Source organism: Phoca vitulina, unplaced genomic scaffold (genome assembly GCF_004348235.1).
Source record: "Phoca vitulina isolate PV1807 unplaced genomic scaffold, GSC_HSeal_1.0 scaffold8, whole genome shotgun sequence".
Lineage (NCBI taxonomy): Eukaryota > Metazoa > Chordata > Mammalia > Carnivora > Phocidae > Phoca > Phoca vitulina.
This window is the reverse complement of record NW_022589711.1, coordinates 32,623,960-32,644,313: the sequence shown is the minus strand read 5'-3', so window position 1 is coordinate 32,644,313 and position 20,354 is coordinate 32,623,960. Positions and strand designations below refer to the sequence as shown.

General features: G+C 41.5%; 1 protein-coding gene across 1 annotated transcript in view; it reads left to right on the top strand.

The window, feature by feature from the left end:
- Positions 1–20,354, top strand: part of MORC1 (MORC family CW-type zinc finger 1) — a 172,369-nt gene that overhangs the window by 142,777 nt on the left and 9,238 nt on the right. Inside the window, exons 25-27 of the mRNA XM_032406239.1 lie at positions 4,780–4,947; positions 12,494–12,581; positions 14,157–14,210. Coding sequence (XP_032262130.1) covers positions 4,780–4,947; positions 12,494–12,581; positions 14,157–14,210 — 310 coding nt within the window. The remainder of the gene's footprint in view (positions 1–4,779; positions 4,948–12,493; positions 12,582–14,156; positions 14,211–20,354) is intronic.

Below are 20,354 nucleotides of genomic sequence, written 5' to 3'. Positions count from 1 at the left end.
ATTGTGATAATTATTGCATGCTAGAATTTTCTTGACATGAGACTTTTGTCACTTTTAACATAAAATCAGCTGAATATTTTGGATGCCCAATAAAACAAAGAATGTTTTCAAGGAAGCAAACTCTTACCCTCACTTAGACAAACTTGTCAAAGGTGCTTTCCAGGTATTTAGACCCAGTGTCTATGAATCCAGATCTTGGGCTCTTTTTGCATAAGAGCACATTGAATTGAGTGTTGGAAGAAACAGAGAGGAGTTTGATTTTCTGCACTTGCTGACAGAGGAGTCCCTCTGATACTCAAATCCCCTCACTTCACTGTTCTACTCAGAAGCCTCTCATGGCCCCATCGCTTGCAGGATAAGTTACAAATTCCTTAGCACGGCGCAAGTCCCCTTCACTCCTGGCCCTTCCTGGAGCCCCCACTTTGTTTCCCAGAATTTCTGAGTGGCTTTGAGTCCTGTTTTATCACACTTGCATCTCTGTCCACACTGCTTCCTTTGCCCTCTGCAAGCTGTACACCAGTCTACTACTCTTTCCTTCAAGTTCGAGTTCAAGTGTTCTCTCCTCTGGGGCCCCCAACTCTCACAGGCAAACTCAAGGTTTCAGAGAGCCACTGATGCAGTGATCAGAGTGGTCATAACTCCTTCAACTTCAATAATTATCTGTTAGGGGCGCCTGGGTGGCTCAGTCGTTAAGCGTCTGCCTTCAGCTCAGGTCATGATCCCAGGGTCCTGGGATTGAGCCCCACATCAGGCTCTCCACTCAGCCGGGGGTCTGCTTCTCCCTCTCTGGAGATCTGTGATCTCTCTCGCTTTCACTCTCTCTCAAATAAATAAAATCTTTAAAAAAATAATTATCTGTTAAATTTCAGCTGTATTCTGATCATTGTCAAGTGGAATTGTCCGTCTGAAAGTCTGTCTTCCCATAAGGACGGGGGCCTATCTTTTCTTCATCATAACTCCAGGTGTCTGAGAGGTCTTCCCATAGTACTCCATCTAAAATAGCCTGTCCCATTCCTGATAAGGCACACTATCAGATCTTAGCATCCTGCATGGTTTTTTTCAGAGTACTTACTACTATTTTAAAGTATCTTATTGACTCATCTGTTTCTTTTAATGTGTTACATTCTAGCTTGCTTATTTTCTATCTTTTTCACTAGGAGCTAATTCCCTCCACAAGAACCAGGCTGTGTTGCCCACCTCTGTGTCATTAGTGTCCAGAATAGCAGCTGATTCAGAGTTAGTATATTTGTTGATTGACTAAATGAGACAGTTTCCCCCTCATGTTGTTGCTGTGCCACTTTATGGACAGTGCTTTAACCTAGAGTTATTTATTAAAGTTTGAGTTAAAGTTTAAAATTCATCCAAAAACTAAAACAGATTGTGTGTGTGCGTGTGTGTGTGTGTGTGTGTGTGTGTGTATTATATGTTGCTTTCAGGTTTGTATGAGGTTGTGTGTGTCTTTTTTTTAAAATCATCTTTGAATTGTATCTACAACATGAAATGTTAGAACTGTGGTCCAATTAAAACAGTCTTCGTGGAAGAATCTTATCAAACTCATTAACAGTGGTAGTGAGGATAAAGATGATCATAATAACAATAATAATTAGGTGCTATTTACTGAGCACTTACTAAGTGTAGGGGTTGGGCTGAATTCTTTGTATGTCTTGTTTAATCCTCAGCACATCTCTGTGAGGTCAGCACTATTATTATTATTATTATTATTATTCTTTAGTACAATAGAAATTTATTTCTCTGAAGTAAAATAAGCCTGGAAAGAGCTGGTTTAGGGCTATCAAGTGAGGCACAGTGTCAGGGAGCCAGGGTCATTTCCAGTGCTTTTTTCTTTCTTTCTTTCTTTCTTTTTTTTTTTTTATTGTGTTAGGTTAGTCACCATACAGTACATCATTAGTTTTTGATGTGGTGATCCATGATTCATTGTTTGCATGTAACACCCAGTGCTCCATGCAATACATGCCTTCCTTAATACCCATCACTGGGCTACCCCATGCCCCCACCCCCCTTCCCTCTAAAACCCTCAATTTGTTTCTTGGAGTCCATAGTCTTTCATAGTTCGTCTCCCCCTCTGATTCCCTCCCCTTCATTTTTCCCTTCCTTCTCCTAATGACCTCCATGCTATTCCTTATGTTCCACAAATAAGTGAAACCATATGATAATTGACTTTCTCTGCTTGACTTATTTCACTTAGCATAATCTCCTCCAGTTCCATCCATGTTGATGTAAAAGTTGGGTATTCATCTTTTCTGATGGCTGAGTAATATTCCATTGTATATATGGACCACATCTTCTTTATCCATTCATCTGTTGAAGAGCATCCCGGCTCTTTCCACAGTTTGGCTATTGAGGACATTGCTGCTATGAACACTGGGGTGCATGTGGCCCTTCTTTTCACTACCTCTGTATCTTTGGGGTAAATACCCAGTAGTGCAATTTCTTGGTCATAGGGTAGCTCTATTTTTAATTTTTTGAGGAACCTCCACACTGTTTTACAAAGTGGCTGTACAAACTTGCATTCCCACCAACAGTGTAAGAGGGTTCCCCTTTCTCCACAACCTCTCCAACAATTGTTGTTTCTTGCCTTGTCAGTTTTTGTCATTCTAACTGGTGTAAGATGGTATCTCAATGTGGTTTTGATTTGAATTTCCCTGATGGCTAATGATGATGAACATTTTTTCATGTGTCTGTTAGCCATTTGTAGGTCTTCTTTGGAGAAGTGTCTGTTCATGTCTTCTACCCATTTTTTGATTTAATGATTTGTTTTTTGGGTGTTGAGTTTGAGAAGTTCTTTATAGATCTTGGATACCAGCCCTTTATCTGTAGTGTCATTTGCAAATATCCTCTCCCATTCTGTGGGTCGCCTCTTTGTTTTGTTGACTGTTTCCTTTGCTGTGCAGAAGCTTTTTATCTTAACAAACTGAGCCACCCAGGCGCCCCTTTTTTTTTTTTTTTTTAAAGATTTTATTTATTTATTTGAGAGAGAGAATGAGATAGAGACAGAGAGAGCATGAGAGGGGGGAGCATCAGAGGGAGAAGCAGACTTCCTGCAGAAGCTTTTTATCTTGATTAAGTCCCAAAAGTTCATTTTCACTTTCGTTTCCCTTTCCTTTGGAGGTCGGCACTATTATTATTTGGCAGGAAGAGAAACAGGTTCAGAGAGGACTCTGTGCTCAGGTGTAGTGCATTTTACCTTTTATCCCTCAGCGCCAGCATGACTTTTCAGCATCCCAAAAAATGATAAAAAAAAATTTTTAGAGGACTACTTTAATAAAATTTCAGCATAAAGGAAGTTACAGTTAATAGGCTTCAGATACTGTATAAATACTCTTTTTTTTTTTAAAGATTTTATTTATTTATTTGACAGAGCGAGAGAGCACAAGCAGGGGGAGCAGTAGGAGAGGGAGAAGCAGGCTGCCCACTGAGCAAGGAGCCCAACGCAGGGCTCGATCCCAGGACCCTGGGATCATGACCTGAGCCGAAGGCAGACGCTTAACCATCTGAGCCACCCAGGCGCCCCTGTATAAGTATTCTTTAAGAGACAAGCATTAGTTATAATGTTCTTAACCTTAAATAAAATATCAACTGAAGTTAGGAGAATTAATGCCAAAAAGCTGTTGACAGTAGAAACACATTCTATTTGATATTAACTCTTGTCCAATTTTTAAATGACCCATACAGTATAAACATATAAAACTCTCCAGAGCTGTGGTCTTTTTTTCTTTTTTTTTTTTAAAGAATTTATTTATTTGAGAGAGAGAGAGAGTGAGAGAGAGAGAGCCCAAGAGGGGGTAGGGTTAGAGGGAGAAGCAGACTCCCTGCTGAGCAGGGAGCCCGATGTGGGACTCGATCCCGGGACTCCGGGATCATGACCTGAGCCGAAGGCAGTCGCTTAACCAACTGAGCCACCCAGGCGCCCCAGAGCTGTGGTCTTAACACTTAGCATGAAAGGATTACAAAAACCCCCTCCTTATTTGACAAGCAAATCCCTACGTGATCTGACCCCTACCTGCCTACACAGTTTTGTCTCCCAAATTGCAAGTCCCCCAGCCCTCCTGAACGTTTTTTGTTCCCACAATATTGAAAGCTTTGGGTCTCATTAACACACTGCATGATTCTGAGCATCCTCATTGTGTGTTACTCTCCATGCTGCAGCCAGTTATCCTTTTAAAACATACAGCAGATCACCTTGCTTCCATGCAAGAAACCCTTCGGAGGTCGTGCCTGCTCTGCTTAGAATAAACTCCAGTTCTGGCCCCCGGCCCAGGGTACCAGCCCCCTCCCCCCCCCCAACCTTCCCTGCACACTCCACCCCAGCGGCCCTGCTTCATTTCTACCCAGGATAATTACACTTCACCTGGAACACCCCTTTTCCTTCAGATCTTGACTAAATAGTTCTTTCAACTGACTTTGCCCCTTTTTGTTTTATTTCTGTATGTACCTTCCCCCAGGCTAACATAGAACTTTGGTTTAAAAGCCTCTTTCAGCAAATGAGACAAATGGTATGTGACTACCGTTGTTAAGAATACATTACCACCAATTCTGTTTAATTGTGGCTCCCCCAAAAACCTTGAAACAAGATTTGTCAGGAATAAATAGTAATTTTTCTAGTTGAGAATGGATTTTCTATAACTCCCTAAATGACAGTTTTTAGCATGACATTTATGGCCTTGCTCTCATTTGTTGTGTATTAACAGTTCATTTGTCGTCTATTAATGTTTCTGAATTCATTGGTACCTAATACGATTCCTGCTTTGAAATTACAAGCCTCGGCTTGTTTTTGCGCAGTGCGCCGATGGAAGATTTAAGTCCAAGTTCTGGACACAACACCAGCTTCACTGTGAGTGGTTGTTGTCACATTGCTGCTTTACTGAAAGAGTCTTCTCAAAGCACATCTGTCAAGGAAACTGTAAGAAAACTGGCGTCTAATTTAAGGTAAAGATATTTGCTAACATATTTCCATGCGTTTTGTTGAACTTTCTAAGCAGTGACGACTCCTGGTCTCTTTTCTTTCCCCCCACCCGTGGAGTGGTAAAGTTATCAAGAAGATTCAATAGAATGACTTTATGACTTGTCTGCTAACTAAACCACTACAGATACCCCACAGGTTAAATGTCTCTTGAAATAGAACTGCAGTCGCTAGCGGCCTGTCCTCAGGCGGTCTGTCACGTGCTCTGGCAGTATGAGGGAATGTTAGTTCTCTCCCGGATGTTGTGAAGAATTCTAACTGAATTTCTTCCTCCCGCCCTCCATTCCTTCCTCTTTCGTTTTTTATTTCTTTGGTTTTTGCCTGGCGAGGACCCTCATGACATTTGTAATGGCCTTCTGAAAAGTCTCCTTTTGTAGCTTTAGATACTAAACTTTTCAAGGGAAATTGAGTTTTACTTTCTGGTTCAGTGTAGAAGGTTAACATTTGTGGGCAGGGTAAATGAGGGATTTAGATGTTTGGATCTCAGTTCTCAAAGGATGCAGATAGAGCTGGAATAAAGTCCAGGATTTAGAATTTTTCCAACTAGGGACCAATGATGGGAGGCTTTACAATCAAGCCAAAGAAGTTAGTATACAGAAGAGTGCTCTAAAATAGGTAACAGAGGGAGAGGGAGGGGGCAGGAGCAGGAACACCACGGAATTAGTGGAGCCAGTTGGTTTGGTTAGGGTTCATAGCCTGTGAGTGTCCTGCATTGTAAAGTAAGAGGCTTTCGGCCAAGGAGAACACACCGCATGCCCTGGTTAGAATCGTATTTTCCATGCGGACTGTGACTTTGACTTTCTAATCAGTGAGTGACTGCAAAAACTTCCTGAAGTAGAGAGTTGGCAAAGAATGGAATTAGAGAGTTGGCAAAGAGAAAGGTAACTACAACTTCTACTCAGGCCCAGGCTTTGGTCTTGTGTGTGAAAGGAGACTGCAAACCACTATAGGACTTGAACTCAATTCTGCAGTTGTCCTGGGCTTTATGGAAATTTCTGCAGCAACATCCAGGTCTGTGGGGCTCTGCATACATGGGCATGAAGGTCCCACCTGTCCCTTAAAAACACACTGCCAGCATCTGTCCTGCCCTGGGAGAAAGGAGGAGGCACTCTTGGTTATATGTAGGTGGATCTCCTTGGACTTTGCATCAGGGCACATCTTCACTAATGATACTAGGGATCCAGAGACAAGTTGTCGACCAAGAAATGAAGCTGGAGTGATACATTTCTTAACACTTAAGTTTTGATCACTAAATCTGCCCTGGTACCTGAGTTGGCAAGCCTCCACTAGCCTGGGAATGGGATGGAAGCAGGTCGGACCTCAGTGTTGTACAGATGTTATGAAGTTGAAAAAGGCCCCTAATCCAGTGATCTGGATGGATAATCAGTCTCATACTGACATGGTCTACGGTATAGTCCCTCAAGAATGGGATTCTCCAGCCAGTTCTGTCAGCATTTGTCCAGAAGTAATATGTAAGCTCCTCAGTTTTGAAGTAGGGTAACCATAGATTTGAATCCTGGTTTGTTCCTTACTGGTTCCAAGATTCAAGCATGTCAATTGAGCACTAAGACCGGGTGGTATGCAATAAATTATATATAGGAATGTGCCCACATGTCCAATGACTGGGATATTGCTTCTTGATAATAATAGCTATCATTTTTGAGCTGTTATTATATTTTAGGCTCACCCAAATGTCACGTATATATTAGCTCCTTACTCCCACAAACTTACGAGGTTGATATTATTCTTTTTTTTTTAATGGATGAGGAAACTGAAGCTTAGAGAAACTAATACACCCAAAGTCACAATTACACAGCTACTAGGACAGGGCTGGGTTTAAGCCGAGGCTCCCTGATTTGTCGTCTCGTGCTCTGAGCCACTGTATACACACACAGACGCAGGTGCATATACATACAGAGACGTATATATGTATGTGTATATATATGTGTGTGTGTGTATGTATATGTGTGTGTGTGTATGTATACATGTACACATTTTATCTCACACACACACACACACACACACCCTTCGCTGTTCTCCACACTGAGATCTGGAGAGCCTTGTCTGGTTGTGTTGCAGCAGAGTTTGGGTGCGCCACTGTGTACCATCATTTTCCTAATTTTTTCCTTGGCTCATCTTTGTTCTGCATTTAAGTGTATCATTACTATTAATTTTAATGTTACGTGTGATCAAAAAGGGGATAATGTGATTGAGTGTACTAAGACATTAAAGTACATTCACTTCTATAATTAGGCATCACTAGAAAATTAAAATTTCCCAGAAACCATCTCCCTAATGAACATGTAGAATTTTTGGTGCTTGAAATCATCACACTATTATCAACTGAACACTCTGAAAGCCAAATGTATTAATAAATCAGCTCTTTTTGGTACCGGCTTGCATTTTTTTGTGGTGATTGTTTTACAAAAATATTAAGTGGAAAAAGAATTGTACAGAACACAAAGCTTAACTGGAACACAGTGAGCTCCTCATTTATCAATCTTCTCTTTCACCTTTAGCAGCATGCAGTATGTTTTCTCACATTTCACAGATGAAACAGATTTCTTGTCTTCTTTGTTATTCTTACCCCCTGTGCTGCACTATTCTGTATCTGGTCCACGTGTCATTCCTTGTGTTAACTAGACTTCACATGTCTCGGGGCATGAGGATTGTGGCTGATTGTGTAGAACGTGGAGGGTTCCATGTGCTTTACACCAACCATCCCTCCCCAGATTTGCCTGGCTTGTCACACGATAAAGAGAGTCGATAGAGCCCTTTCCCTCCACATGGTTCACTCTGGACATGACCTCAGCCTTATCCCTTTCCACACTGCCAGAGTCTGGCCACTTCTGTTTATTTCATGTTAATGGAATAAATTAATAAAAATAGTAGTTTTCATTATTCATTTTCATTACCTGATTATGCTCAGTTTAGTGTTTTCTGACTTATGTTACTTTTTGTTTTATGTGTATTAGTTTATTTAATCCCCAAATATAGTAACATCTTTGAAAACAGATTGGATTTTCCACACCCTGTCTAGCATATATTAGTAGGTATTCAACGAATACCTTTTTTTTGTTTTAGTAGCCTCCATGGCCAGTATGGAGCCCAATGCAGGGCTCGAACTCATGACCCTAAGATCAAGACCTGAACTGAGATCAAGAGTCAGATGCTTAACTGACTGAGCCACCCAAGGGCCCCTCAAAGAGTGCTTTTAATAAAGTTGAGAGGGATTAATGTAAAATGCAGTGAGTAGTATTGCTGGATATTAAAATATTTTCAGATTATGGGGTATGACTGAGTTGTGTTAAGTCAGAGGTAGATGAGCTAAACTCAGATCCACACTGTTAAATTGTATTAGATGATCCTAATATTAGAGTAGTATTAAATCTCAGTTCACTCTCAATAGTAATGATAATAATAATATGTATTTATTATGCACTTCTGGTGTACCAGGCACTGTCTTAAGGGCTTTGCATATGTTAACTCACTTAAACCTTTCAACAGCCCGGTAATTAGATTCTTATTATCCCCATTTTATGGATGAGAAAATTGATGTTGGTAGAGTTTGAGTAATCTGCCCAGCATTACATAACTCTTGGGTGGTAGAGCTGGAATTTCAATCCTGACAGTCTCATAGTCCTTGCTTTGGACTGCTAACCCTCTGACACCTTGTTTCAGTTCATTGTTGTGTGTGTAAACTTGATAATGAGGCAGACTTCATTTATTTCAACTCCGTAAAAGCCCAAACATGCTTTGTGTTAGCTTAAATTTTAAAAGTATCAAAAATAAGTTTTAAAAAGGAAGTCGCTCGTTACAGGTGGCTGCCAGTTACCGAAGCAAGAGAAAAACCCACAAAAGTGAATACATGAGCAGTTGGGGTCTGTCAAAAAATGTGATCTGATTCCAGGTTTTACGAAATGAAGCTATGCCATTTCTGTTCATCCTCATCTTTCTCTTTCACTGGGTTGGAGAAGAGAGTTTCAATCTACCTCAAGTAAGAGGCTTGCTCTTTTTCTTAGCTAAGACCAAGCTTGTGAACTTGGTTACTTTTTAAAAAGAGCAGCCGGGTGACCAGGTACTTCTGTGTTTCACTGCTCATGTCTAGAGGGAATGGAGCTGTATTAATGCAAGTAGGAGATTTTTCTTGAGAAAAAGCTACTCTGTTGGGAAGGGAATAGGACTGGGGAGTGAAAAGGAAATGACCCTCAGCCGTAGCGCTTCCAAGCTTGGCCATCACAGACAGAAACAGCACTGACTCAGGGTTGTAGCTCACCTGGTTGAACTCTTTAAAAACTTCCAGATTGGACTTGCAGATTTGGGTATGGATTTTATAGGAATTCAGCTGAGATGGGCATCCGAGCAGAGGACCTCCTATAATCCTGGATGCTAGTAACAGCTCTGGAAGATCTTTAGGCTATTTCTTAAGGTCTTGAGAAGAGAGACAGTGTTAAACAAAGACATGTTCCTGATTTTATTATCAAGTCTGAGGGCAGAGCTGTGAGTAGATGCTCCAAGTGAAGAAGGGCTGTTCCTGTGGGACAAGAGTCCTGTTGAGGTGGCAGGTGATTCACGAGTCCCCCACAGCACAGTATCCATCTGACTCAGTGGCTACCGGTGAACAGACCCCACTTTATTCCTGCAGTTTGGTGCTGAGCGCCTCCTGGCACTCCTGGCAGTACCTTTCCTGGATTAGAGGATCACTATGTCCTAAGGGAAACCTGAAGTTGGTGAGTGGAGGCAGGTTTGATACCTCCCAGGAACAAAAGAAGACACCGGCAAGGGATACCAGGGAAGAAAGGGACTCAAGATAAAACGTGAAGGAATTTTCTAAGAGTTCTTAACTACATTCAGACCTTGCTTCTGCCATTTTTGGTGTCTTACAGTTTCCTAACAGCATCTAACAGTTTTTCTGAATTAATCTTTCAGGAAAAGGAAGAGGTCTATGTGTTTGTGCTTGGAGACCGCAGGAGCTGTATAATTTGTCCTCTGTCTTGTAGATCTTATGGGACAGAATCCCTGAGGGAAAAGCTAGTTAGCAGCAGCTCTGGGGAAGAGAGAGTCAAAGGCAGAAAGCAGAGACCCTGGAGGGAGAGAGACAAAGGAGAGTGTACCTGCTAGGGCCTGTTGCAGGGGGTGGGGGAGAGGTCCTTAATTATTAGGAAACCAGAGAGGCTCAAAGTAAGAATAAGTCCTCAACCAAAGAGTTTCCATAAAGATGACTTGAAGTTACATATATCAAGCATATAGTAGCACTTAGTACACTTCTAGCACTTTATAAAGAGTGGTTGAATGTGACCAGGGGGCTCACTATTGCCAGAAAACACTTGTCCCCAGCATGTAGTGCAGTGGCCGGGAATGCATGCTTCATGTGCCCCCACCCTCCTGCCCCACAGCTGGCTAACTCCTCCTCCTCCTCCGGGGCTCCCCATGATGGGGAGGGCCCCTCATCTCGGTGCCCATAGCGCTACATTCCCATTCTCATCCCAGCATTTATCACACTGTCCTAGAAAAGCTTGCTTCCCTGTCTGCATTCCCCATGAGGCTGAATTCCATGAAATAAGAACGTATGGGTTCCTAGCATGGGGGCAGATGCCAGGCTCTGGCAGGGGCCACTGGGTAAAAGCTATGTGGTGGTGGGGTTCAGGGAATATCTGGGGGACTACTGAGCTTGAGTGTATTGAGAAAATACAACATGGCAGAAGCTGTAAAACTTTTATATAAAGTTGTGTTTTATTTTAAAATGGTATCTAGCTTTAGAAATATTAGTATGTTTGTGTGAGAAATTATTTAGATGATAGATGATGTGTGGTGTAAATTCTGATGCAGAGATTGCCGAGGTTGAGAATAATTCAGAACTAATCTAGAACTTTTTTCTCCCCTAGCCTCCCCTTCACCCTCTCCCAGTCCCAACCCAGTGCTACCACCACCTGAAATTTGCTTCTCTGGAAGCACCTCCTCAGAAGATGGCTCATATGCTCTAAATCTAAACCCAAAAGCATTTATACCCACCATGACAAGGACTGTTGCTCAGGAGAGGCTCGAACCGTGTGTTGGGGGAAGGGAGGCTGGATTTAGAGAGAGAAGGGGCTGGTTTGTGTAAAAGACCTCCTCGCTTCTGTCCCACCAAACCAGCCCTAGCGGTGACGACAGGTCACCTTTCCTCGGGACTCCACTTGTAGCGTTCTTCTCCATCCCATCTGATTTCTGCTCATCTCAAATGCCCAGAACTCACTCACCTGCTTACTAACTGGGCAAATAATTCTGAGGAGTGTGTGTGTGTGTGTGTGTGTGTGTGTGTGTGTTATATTTGACGTTGTGTAGTGCTGAGGATTTTTAACATTTGGATTGAATTTCCTTAAAACTATAAATGAATATTAGAACATAATATTCTTAAAAAACTCGGAATGTAAATTATGTAAGAAACAGCTATTTTATCTTTTGTGTGCCGTATTATTTTACAGTTGAAAAGTTTTGTAAATCCCTTGGATGATATACATGAGGTTCTTAGAACCCTTCAACACAAAAACACTCCATGCACTTTTAAGATAGAGTAGCTATAAATTTCTAGATTTCATATTCTCCCAGGAATGAGATATGTATCATCTGGGTGACTAATCCCAAAAAAGCTGTCACCCTATAAGGGCGGGGCGCTACTGCCTCTTGGCAAAATGAAGCACCTGTCAGAACAATGGCCAGTCACTGGAAAGAACAGGGTCCACGTATGATTTCTAAGAGTAGCCGCAGAACCCCAGATGAAAGGAATTATTCTGGAGAATTGAATTCTTTGGCTTTCTTAGGGGAAAAAAAAAAGTCAGGAGACAGTGTCTTTCCTTCAGAAATTTTGCGATGCTAAGTTTTCTGCAAGGAGAGCACTCAAGTAGGTGCAGGGCTTTTCTGGGCTGCTTGATTATGGATGGGCATTGTGAGCCCGTGCCTGCTTTCTGCCTGCCCGCCTGCTTCCTTCCTTCCTCTCTCTCACTCTCATTTCTTTTCTTTTTTCTCTTCTCTTCTCTTTTCTTCTTTTTTTTCTTTTCCTTTCCTCTCCTTTCTTTCTCTTCCTCTTTCTCTTTCTTTCTCCCTTCCTTTCCCTTCCTTTCTTTCCACTTTCATTCTTCCTCTTTCTTCCTTTCTTTTTTAAATAAACTTTTAATTTTAAGATAAGTATTGGTTCACAAGCGGTTGTAAGAGATAATATAGAGAGATGCCCTGTACCCTTTCCCTACTCTTCCCCGGTGGTAACGCTATCACAGGATGTTGGCTTGGACACAGTCAAGATACGGAACAGCCGCCTCACCCCGAGGATTCCGCCTGTTGCCTTTTTATAGCCCCGCCCACTTCCCTTTCCCCAGTCTATGCTTCTTGGGGAAGACTTTGATGACGGGTAAAAACAGTTTGGTGGGCATGAGTGTTCATCTTTGCCAAGATGTTTAACCCCCAGCAGTTCTGACAGGTGAGTGCTGCGTCCCTGTTGCCTGTGTATCACCATCTCCGGTCTGTTCATATTCCTAGGGAGATTCTTCAGTACTTTTTCCCTCAATATCAGCTACCATCAGAACTTGGCTACACATCTGTGGAGGAACTTGCAGCAAGTTTTGAGGTAAGCCAGCTTTGTTGGAACTTTGAGGGAATGACAGAATAGCCTGACCTTAATCTTCATTGAAGACACATTGTAAAGTGCTACCGGGAGGAGGACCTAGAATGGTTTAAGTGAATGAAGATGGGGATCTTTATACCACATGGATGACTCAGAATGAAAACTGCATTTAAAACCAGTGTGGCCAAGGTTCAGATAAACTTTGGGAAGATCTTACAGACCGAGAACAGAAAGTTGCAGAGATGAAAAGAAACAGGACATGGTCCCTGACTTCCCTCCATGACACCAAAAATAGAGTTTCTATTGCTTGGATACATGTTCCTCAACCATCCGTTATGGGGGGCTGAGGTGAGGATTGGGTGGGTCAGCCGTGTCAGGTGCCCAGAGCACTAGTCTTACTAAAATCATTAACACATCACAGGGAAAGATGAAGAAAATTCTATTTACCAAACCTCCTTTCAGGGACAGTGCCATATAGGATTAGAAAGAAAACTCTGTTCAGCTACCTGGGCTCCTATGGGTTGTCTGCAGGCTGCTAAGTCACTGCAGCCTGTGGTGAGGCTGAGTGAGCTGTGCAGGCCTGGGGCTGCCAGAAGGTGCTCCCTGGAGCCCAGAAGAACCTTGGGGTACAAGAGGGTGGGAGGATGCTTTCTCTGCCTTCATGCTCAGCATTGCTTGTGGAGAGGATGGATATACATGGAAAGGCTGTTAGTGAAAAGAACACCAAATAATTTATTTGACAGAGGTGACTTATGCTTTAATCTGATCCCGGGGAGAAACCCTTAATTTTCTAATGTATAATTATGGTTTCTGCTCCCTCACCTTCTACCCTCACCTCCTCCTCCTCCCCCTCCCCACCCCCCTGCCAGGGTTCCAACCCTGTTACTTCCCTGGGACTGTCTTGTGAGGCCACCAGTGACCGCTAGGCCGACAAATGCAGTGGTCACTCTTATCTTACCTGACCTCTGAGAGACCGGCCCAGTTTGACCACTTTTTTCTTCTTGAACCACTTTCTTTGTGTCGCTTCCATGACAACGCACTTCCCATTTTCTTGCTTTTCTTCCTCCCGTCTTTTCTGCTGGCAACTCAATTCCTTCTCTCTTTGGTTTCTAAATGTTGGCACGTCTGAGGGCCCATTCCTGGGCCATTTTCTTCTCTCTGTTAAGTGCTGTTTCTAGGTGACCTAGACAAGTCTGTGACTTTAAATACTATCCCATATGCCTGTAACTCCCCAGTCTATTTCTGTGGTGTTCCCATTCCAGAGACCCAGACTCCAGCTACCTTCTTGACATCCTCTTGAATAATCTTTGTCATTTACTTTTCCTTCACTTTTTTTTTCTTCTGCAATTGTTTAACCATGTTGTTTATTATGTAAACTGCCTTAATCTTTTTTTTGGAATGAGGTGAGGTATACTTTAATTAATTTAATTGGACCCAGGCTTAAAAGACCCCAGTACCAATGTTGGCCAGTTCTAGGCTTTGATGGTTTTTTATACTAGATACTTGCACGTTATAACTCCATTGTAGACAGCTCATTTTCTAAAAGCTAATATCCTGTCCTATTATTTACAAAAACAGCTGGAGCAATGCCCAGAGCAGACAAACAAAAAGCTGAGAATGTGCTTCAACCAGGTAAGCTTTTTAATGTTTTTTATAAATGTAGTCATTTATATTCTAAATGATCCCACATTCCAAAGGAGAAATAATATACATTTCCAAATGTTAGGTTTGGAAGGAAATCAAATTTGTATTCTCTTATCAAGACTAAGATTAATGGGTAGCATATCAGATGTCACAAAGCAACATCTTTTTTGAATTTTAAAATGCAAATGTTTCCACAGCAAAAAGCTTATGAAACACTGGGAGTAGGACTATATTTTGAACAGAATATATGATGTTCGGTGTCTTTAAGAAATAGGTTAAGTCCTTGAGACACTGGACTAAACCAGAAATCATTTGCAGATTAGAGTTTTTAATTATTTTGGACAGTTTGAGATCTCAGGGGGGTTTTTTGGTTTCTTTGTTTTTTTTGTTTTTTAGTATCCTGTCAACAGTTTTTTAAGTTTATGATTTTTCCATTATAAAAGTAGTTATAAAAACAATTAATACTACTAAAAGTACTTATGCTTACAGCCATCTTCTGGAAAACTAAAAATAACATACAAACCTATAAAGACTAGGAGGTGCGTGGTGACCCCTGGAATCATGGGAAGCAGAAACAGAAAGAAGGGCACCGCCTCATCTCTTTTGTAGGGAATGGAATAGATTTGGATATTCTTGTTTCATAAGTGAAATAGAACTACGAAGTAAGTTCCCAAAGATATATAACCAGACAAACTTGAGATGAAAATTAGAACCTAAACCAGACTCCTCCTTAGAAAGGCTGCATCACAAAGTATTTGAAGTGTAGGATGTGCCTAAATTTCACAGCCTTGTCGATATATTTGCCTTTGATGTTTCTGAATGAGTGCCTACTGGACTGTGATAAACAGATGGAAATGAAGGTTTCCCATCCCTGTTCAACTGAAGAGTGAGTTTATTTCCTGAATAATGTCCATTGAAAAGGAGTCACTGAACATTTTCAGCCTTGAAGACGTGCTTGTCCACATTTCCTAACTAGATTACAGGACAAAGTTTTCATTCAATATATTTTTGATCCTATTTCTAGCACTATATTATTTTCATCCATGAATGTAAAGCAGGGATTGATCAAGACCCAGTAGAGGTAGACACTAAACTAAACTTTTATATAAGCCAATACCTCATTAACCCTCAAAACATTGGAAGGTGGATGCCACTATCTTATGTTAGTAATGAGGAATGAGAGAGTCAGCAAGGTAATAGTCCAGTGTCGTGATGCAAGTAAGTAACAGTTTCAGGATTGGAACCCAGATGTGTCCTACTCCATGCTCGTTCTCTGCATCACCGTCTTCCATCTTCCCTTTACCCAGACTGTCCTCCTTCATCCTGTGACAGGGTCTGCGTGTGTAACTTGCTGTACGTATACCACAGCTTCTCATCCTTTTGGTGTAAAAGAATTATTGTTTACTTACTAGAGACCTTGATGTGGCATGATGAGATGCGTATGGGGGGCTGCTGACAGTGGAATGGGGGGGTGTGTGGTGGGCAGGTTGTTTAGTGTCCCACCAGGAATTGCCCCAACTGGAAGTCTGTGGCAGCCAGTTCCAAGAATTACTAGTCAGGCTCCTGGATCTTCCCATAGATCTTCATTTACTGGTTAGGGATCTCTGACTTAAATACTTAACACCATGAAACTTAGAAATTTGCGAAGAATTAGGTTGTCACGCACCTTAGTTTATCCAGGCTTATGTGTGTCTTTCACGTCTGTTCCTAAGTGATATTTTTCTAGTATCTGTACGATCAGTAATGGAGCCAGATTGTGGTTGGGTTTTGGAGACCAGACTGAATAAGGGAAGTATTTACGCAAGGTGAACCGTGTTAGCAGAAGTGATGAGTAGAATCCTCTTAGTGTTTAGGGCAAGTGGAATTCAAAGAATCAAAGCAAGATAAACAGTCAGGAGACCATGACTTCCTGTTGAAACAGAGATGTTGTTGCAAGCAAAATACAGAATCATTGTGATCATGACTTCCCCAACATGAAACTGGTCATGAGGACTTTATTATTGATTGGTAATTTTAAGTGGATGGTTATAAAAACTATTAAAATCATTTTTTGAAATCCATGTAGAGGACAGATCTATGCAACTTGATTTAAGCTGCGTACTTTTAATAAAGACGGCTACATCAAAACACAGGAGGATCCTTGATAAGTCACAGATGTCTTTGGTCACCTTGCCCTGGTTTCCATAACTACTATTAATAGTAGATGATTTATGACCACATAGGTGGTCCTATATGACTTTGCCTAAACCACCATCTTTTATTCTTTCCTCTCACAAACCACCTGTCCCATCCGAAATGAAATTGTTCCAGTCTACCAGACTGGCCTGCCTCTGAGCCTTTCCCCATGCTGTCTCCCAGAGCACTCTTGTCTACTCTCCCAGTCTGCAGTTGGGCTCTTGAAATCCTCCCCACCCGATGTTGGGTCTGGTCAATGTCACCTTCCACTTCAAGCCTTCCTCAATCTGTCCGTGTGAACTTAATCTTGACTTTCTGTGTTCTGAGAGAAACTTAAAACTTTTTTAGCATTAATTAAATTTTCTGCCCTGTATTGTAGTTGTTTCTTGTATTTTATTTTCTCCTTAACTAGATCATAGAATCCTTGAAGTTAGCAATTCTTTCTTATCAAACTCTGTATCCTGCCAGCATTCAATCAGTACCTTTGAATGCATCTTGACCCTACCATTTGTACATTGAATCAAGGTTGATTGTTTTTGCTATAGTACCGGCCCACATAAACACTCATGTGTCACATACCTATAAGTAGAGTAAAAAATCTATAGCTCTTGTAGGCCAGACTTCCTTTGTGCTAACTTGTTAGGATTCTGGAGCTCCAGAGCTGCTAGAACTCTGACTTTTTAAATTCAAGGCAGAAAATTAAAATCTCAGTTGAATATCCTTTCTTTCAAATCCTAATTCTGTTCTGAATTAATGGAGTTTGGAAAGAATTCCATTTTTGATCGGCCTCAAATACCTCTACAAGAGTAGGTTTAACCAGCAGAACTAAGCCTCTCATCTTGTTACAATTCTCTACTCCTAATTAAAAGGTTAATACAACCAGAAGTCCTTTTACATTGAACTTTAAAAGTTCTCAAAATTGCTACCTTTTATAGAAACCTCCTGAAAATGTTAGCCTGAGAAAGACAGAAGAATAAATCAGGAAACTGGCTGGTAGTGTTCGAAGGAAATATAGTTTGCTTGGTTACAAAACTGTGAACTTTGAGAGACTAAGGTATGACCTTGAAAATAGTGGGCTATATAAACATTCTTAATGTCATACTGTATGAACACTGTTGCCTTCTGAACTTTTTATTGAGAAGTAATTCTAGGTACACAGGAAATTACAAAACAGTAGAGAGGTCTCATGTACCTTTCCATTTTTCCCAATGCTTATGTCTTAATTATATAATTATAGTAGAATATCAAAACCACAAAATTGAAGTTGGTGAAATATGTGTCTCATTTTATTCATATGTGTGGATTTGTGTAACCACCACCAAAACCAGGATCCAGACTCCCACCACCACAGAGATCTCCCGGTTCTCTCCTTTATAGTCACACTGCACACAAACAAGCACCCCAACTCCAGGCAACCGCTAATCGGTTCTCCATCTCTATCATTTTGTCATTTCAGTCATGCTATAGAAATGGAGTCATATATTATGTGTCAATTTCTGATTGGCTGTATTTACTTAGCATAACACCCTTCACATCCATTCAAGTGTTATCAATAGTACGTTCCTTTTATTGCTGATAAGCAATAATGTTTTTCAGATTTCTTTTTAATTTTACTTGTTTTGGTTTGTTTTCTTGCTACTATTGCTTTTATCAAAATGTGTTCCCTGGCTTTCATTCAGATGGCAAAAGCTGTGAAATTCTAGAGCTTTGAACACTAAGTGTGACTGGTGACGTCTGAGCTATCTATGACTCTGTCCTCCTTGAATTATTTACCCTACTCTATCTTCTGGCCATGGGGGACGGCACTCCCTGGGGTTGACTAAAACCCCCACAGGAAGCATCTCTGAAGCTGAGGAGGTGGTTATTGCCTTAATTGGAAGTCATCAACTTTTTTTTTTTTTTATTTAAAGATTTCATTTACTTGAGAAAGTGAGCATGAGAGGGGGGAGGGTCAGAGGGAGAAGCAGACTCCCCACTGAGCAGGGAGACAGATGCAGGACTCCCCATTAAAGAGTATTAAGCTACTTAAAGTACATGGATTAATATCAGTAACTTATCCTCCAATTATTTATGCTTTTTAAAAAAAGAGTTTTATATATTTATTTATTTGGGGGAGAGAGAGAATGAGCAGGGGAAGGAGCAGAGGGAGAGAGAGAAGCAGACTCTCTGCTGAGCCCGGCCCTCACAGACTCAATCCCAGGGTCCTGGGATCATGACCTGAGCTGAAGGCAGATGCTTAACTGACTGAGCCACCCAGGTGCCCGGAAGTCATCAACTTCTTGTGGGTTGAATTGAGGATGTTCGAAAGTGGGTATCCCTCCAAGATCTCAGAACATAGCCTGGATTTCAGGGCAGGATCGGCCTGTGTGCTTAAAACCCCCTTGCTGTGAACACTGCACATCTGCTCTCCTAATTCTCCGCATTTAGTGCCAATGGTGTGGCACACGTGGGAAATACAGGGGGTGAACAAAACCAGTGCTTTTTTACATTGAGGTTACATTCTAGAGGAAACACAGGTAACAGAGCATAATGTAACATCACATAATGATAGCTACTAAACACGTAAATAAACATAAAATAATTGTGCAGGGCCTGGGGGTAGACTGTGACGGTGTGTGTTGGGGAAGGGGCAGCCTATTTCAGAGCAAAGGGTACCTGAGCCATGTTTTAGCACAGACCTGAGGCAAGCAGTGAGCCTTGTGGAGGTTGGGCTTGAACTCACTGAACAGAGAAAGCAGCAAGGGTGAAGGGCCTGAGGCAGGAATGAGCTTGGTGTTTTCCTGGAAGAATGAAGCCTGCAACTCAGGGAAATAAGGTAAGAACAGGCAGAGGCAGGCCAAGGATTTCAGCATCGCATTAATTTTTGGTGTCCCCACACAAGTGTCCGGGTAGTTTGAGACTCTAAAAATCTAAGATTTCTTTACATGGCAATCCACAAATCTCACAATTAAGTCTCACCTTTAATGGAATACATTGTGTGAGCGTGTGTGTGTATGTGTGTGAATACACACATATTGGCAAGTGTTTGCCACCGTGGAGTGGTATTTGGGTCCCTGCTCCCAAATACTCCTTTTTTTTTTTCTTAATTTTATTATGTCATGTTAATCACCGTACATTACATCATTAGTTTTTGATGTAGTGTTCCATGATTCATTGTTTGAGTATAACACCCAGTGCTCCATTCAATATGTGCCCTCTTTAATACCCATCACCAGGATAACCCATCCCCCCACCCCCTCCCCTCTAGAACCCTCAGTTTGTTTCTCAGAGTCCATAGTCTCTCACGGTTCGTCTCCCCCTCCATTTCCCCCCCTTCATTTTTCCCTTCCTACTCTCTTCTTTTTTTTAACATATAATGTATTATTTGTTTCAGAGTACAGGTCTGTGATTCAACAATCTTACACAGTTCACAGTGCTCACCATAGCACATACCCTCCCCAATGTCTATCACCCAGCTACCCTATCCCTCCCACCCGCCACCACTCCAGCAACCCTCAGTTTGTTTCCTGAGATTAAGAAAGCCTCATATCAGTGAGATCATATGATACATGTCTTTCTCTGATTGACTTATTTCGCTCAGCATAATACCCTCCAGTTCTATCCATGTCGTTGCAAATGGCAAGATTTCATTCCTTTTGATGGCTGCATAATATTCCATTGTATATATATATATATATATATATATATATATATATATATATATACCACATCTTCTTTATCCATTCATCTGTCGATGCACATCTTGGCTCTTTCCATAGTTTGGCTATTGTGGACATTGCTGCTATAAACATCGCGGTACACATACCCCTTTGGATCACTACATTCGTATCTTTGGGGTAAATACCCAGGAGTGAAATTGCTGGGTCGTATGGTAGCTCTGTTTTCAACTTTTTGAGGAACCTCCATACTGTTTTCCAGAGTGGCTGCATCAACTTGCATTTCCACCAACAGTGTAAG